This window comes from Peromyscus californicus, unplaced genomic scaffold, assembly GCF_007827085.1.
Source record: "Peromyscus californicus insignis strain IS unplaced genomic scaffold, ASM782708v3 Scaffold_6__1_contigs__length_162567912, whole genome shotgun sequence".
Lineage (NCBI taxonomy): Eukaryota > Metazoa > Chordata > Mammalia > Rodentia > Cricetidae > Peromyscus > Peromyscus californicus.
In genome coordinates this window covers 29,282,549-29,285,048 of record NW_026294584.1, presented here as the reverse complement: position 1 = coordinate 29,285,048, position 2,500 = coordinate 29,282,549, and the positions used below count along the sequence as shown (strand labels likewise).

At 43.0% G+C, this 2,500-nt stretch overlaps 1 protein-coding gene across 12 annotated transcripts in view; it reads right to left on the bottom strand.

Moving 5' to 3' along the window:
- Positions 1–2,500, bottom strand: part of Foxp2 (forkhead box P2) — a 559,890-nt gene that overhangs the window by 30,928 nt on the left and 526,462 nt on the right. For all 12 annotated transcript variants that reach the window (XM_052719603.1, XM_052719609.1, XM_052719610.1 and 9 more), the window contains 3 exons: positions 1,579–1,780; positions 419–495; positions 178–279 (listed from right to left, as the gene is read on the bottom strand). In XM_052719603.1, the coding sequence (XP_052575563.1) occupies positions 178–279; positions 419–495; positions 1,579–1,780 (381 nt within the window). The remainder of the gene's footprint in view (positions 1–177; positions 280–418; positions 496–1,578; positions 1,781–2,500) is intronic.

The following is a 2,500-nucleotide window of genomic DNA, read 5'->3' as shown; positions in this document are numbered from 1 at the left end:
GAGGCAAAATTATTCTTTCACTTGTCATTTTGAGAGAGGGAATTCATTCCATTCAAGAGGCAGGTTAAAAAGAGGGGAAGCAGATACTAATCTGCTTATGTCACGTAAATAAATGCTCCTTGTGTTCTCTGGAAGGAACTGTGCTGGGCATCTTGGAACTGCTAGGGAAGTAGTTACCTTCCAAGTCGCAGCATTCCGCCGGAAGTAAGCGAATGTCCGTGTAAACCAGCTGTAAATTTCATTAAGCGTTAACTGCCTGTCAGATGACTCCATGATAGCCTGGAATGAGACAAGATACATAGTGACATAGAATAATGCTTTACTAACCAGGCTCGATGGCACTTTCTCATCTGAGCCTTACTTTAAGCATTAATGAATTTTAATTGAATCAGCCAAAGTTAATTTTCCCTCTACTTACCTGCCTTATGAGAGTTGCATAAGTAAATGGAGGTCTAACATCAGCATTTTTATAAAATTCGTAGTTTGGGGCAATCTCTATAAAAATAATAATAATAAAACTCTGTTAATTCTCCTAATAACTCACAGGAATTGATTTTTCATCTTTCCCCCCAGTATTGGTCAAATGATTTGGTGAGAAGCCACTGAGAGCGAGCGCACAAAGCATGGCAGTGGAAGTGAATTATATAGAAAAGGCCATTTCTGACGTGAAGTGCAAATGAGGCGTCCCCTAGATGTTCACAGTACTTCAGGAGCAGTGTGACCAGCTGGCCTGAGGATTTTTTTTTTCTCTTCTACCAGCCAGGTCCTCTTTTAAGCGGGTGGTTTAGGCGTGTTCTTACATGGACTTTTGCCCCTTGCCATAATCTTTACTTTTCTCCTCTAATACTTCTTAATGTAGAACAGGGTCAACTCTTGACATCCGCATCTGCGGCCACCTAACAAAGGAGGCGCTGGCCCCTCCCAACTCCCATGTTGAAAATTACTTCACTTTTTGTCAAAAGAGGGCTCTGGGCTCATAATGGTTACAGTGTGTGACTGTGATTATCCAGATGCCCCAAAGTGGGCTGGTGGGATGGCAGGGGGCAGGGGGAAGGGGAAGAGATGAGCGAAAGTGACTTTTTACAACGTGTGAAATTTGTGCTCAGGATGCTCTTAAGCAAATAAGCATGCCAGCATCAGGAGCCCTGATCCAAGAGCATCGAGGCAGCGCCTGGATAATGACTGATACAGCTGTGCAGAGGCACAACTGCAATGGTGCTCCCTACATGTCCTTTTAAATGGCTCTTATCATAGCGCATTACCTGCAGATGTTGGATGGCTCTCGGCTTCCCTCAGAGATCAAAGGATCTCATTGAATTGAGGTGATAATATGGGCTACCCTGACAACACATCTCTCAATTCCTCTAATGGGGAGAGCTCTCTTTCCCGAACCATTCAGAACAATTCATCACGATGTGCTTAGGGAATCGCCTCTATCCGCATTTACCAGGAATAAAACAATTATCACTCCATAAATCATGACTTGAGTTTCCATGTGCTCTGGAATGGCTCATGACCATTTCACTATAGTTTTCCTCTCCCAAAGTAAAAGATCTCTACGGAGTATTCATATCCTACCTGATGACATGGGGATGTTGTATTTGTCTGAATGTCGCCTTCTTATGGCTCCCACATTGGGCACACTGGCTGGGGTGATTACTGAGGGTCCCTGGGTAATCGGGGTGACTGGGGCCGTTGGTGTGGTAGGGGTTTGAGGTAAGCTCTGTGGGGATGTCTCCAACATGTTCTTCGACATGGTGACACTAGACACCAGATTTAGCTGCAAAGGCCCGAGGAGAAGGGCAGAAAAAAGGTAGAGACAAGAGAAAAAGACTTAAAAAGGTTTGACAAATGAGAGTGGATTCACTTCTACAGCTGTGTTGCCACTAATAAGCCGCAAAAGGAAGCAGCCAATCTCAACTAATTACAGGATGAAATTGTATCATAAGAACTCTAATTAGAGAATGCTGTTAGAGGTTATCTAATAATCTACTGCAGTGTTACTTAGGCCTAACTAACTCCTTCTTGTCCTACCGGACTTCAGCCAAAGTGTGTTTCCTTAAATAAAAGCCAGTTGCTGATTATTGACTGCCCCCATTGTTAAACAGTTCTAGCCTACAGTGAGGCAACAACACACAGTGAGGAAGGAAGCAGGTTTGAACCAATAGGACATAAGAGGAACTTGCTGTTCTGTGGCTGCCAGAATTTTTTCCCATGGTCCCAAATCTCAGCTGAGAGGCTCCAGCCAGCTGGAAAATTTTACGCTGACCTTTAGTCTCCTTGCTAATTTGGTGGAATGGTAATGACATTACTACATATTCAAACAAAATTGTCTTAATTGCAAATTAGCCGGAGGAGGCTGAAAATTTTCAAATTAAATCTGATTGGAGATGGAGAGAGGGAAATGGAATTTCCTCACTAACAATCATTTGTGGCATGTGTTAACAAATATAATGAAATGTCAAGTTTGCCAATTCCTCTGGAAGTATCATTTTCAATT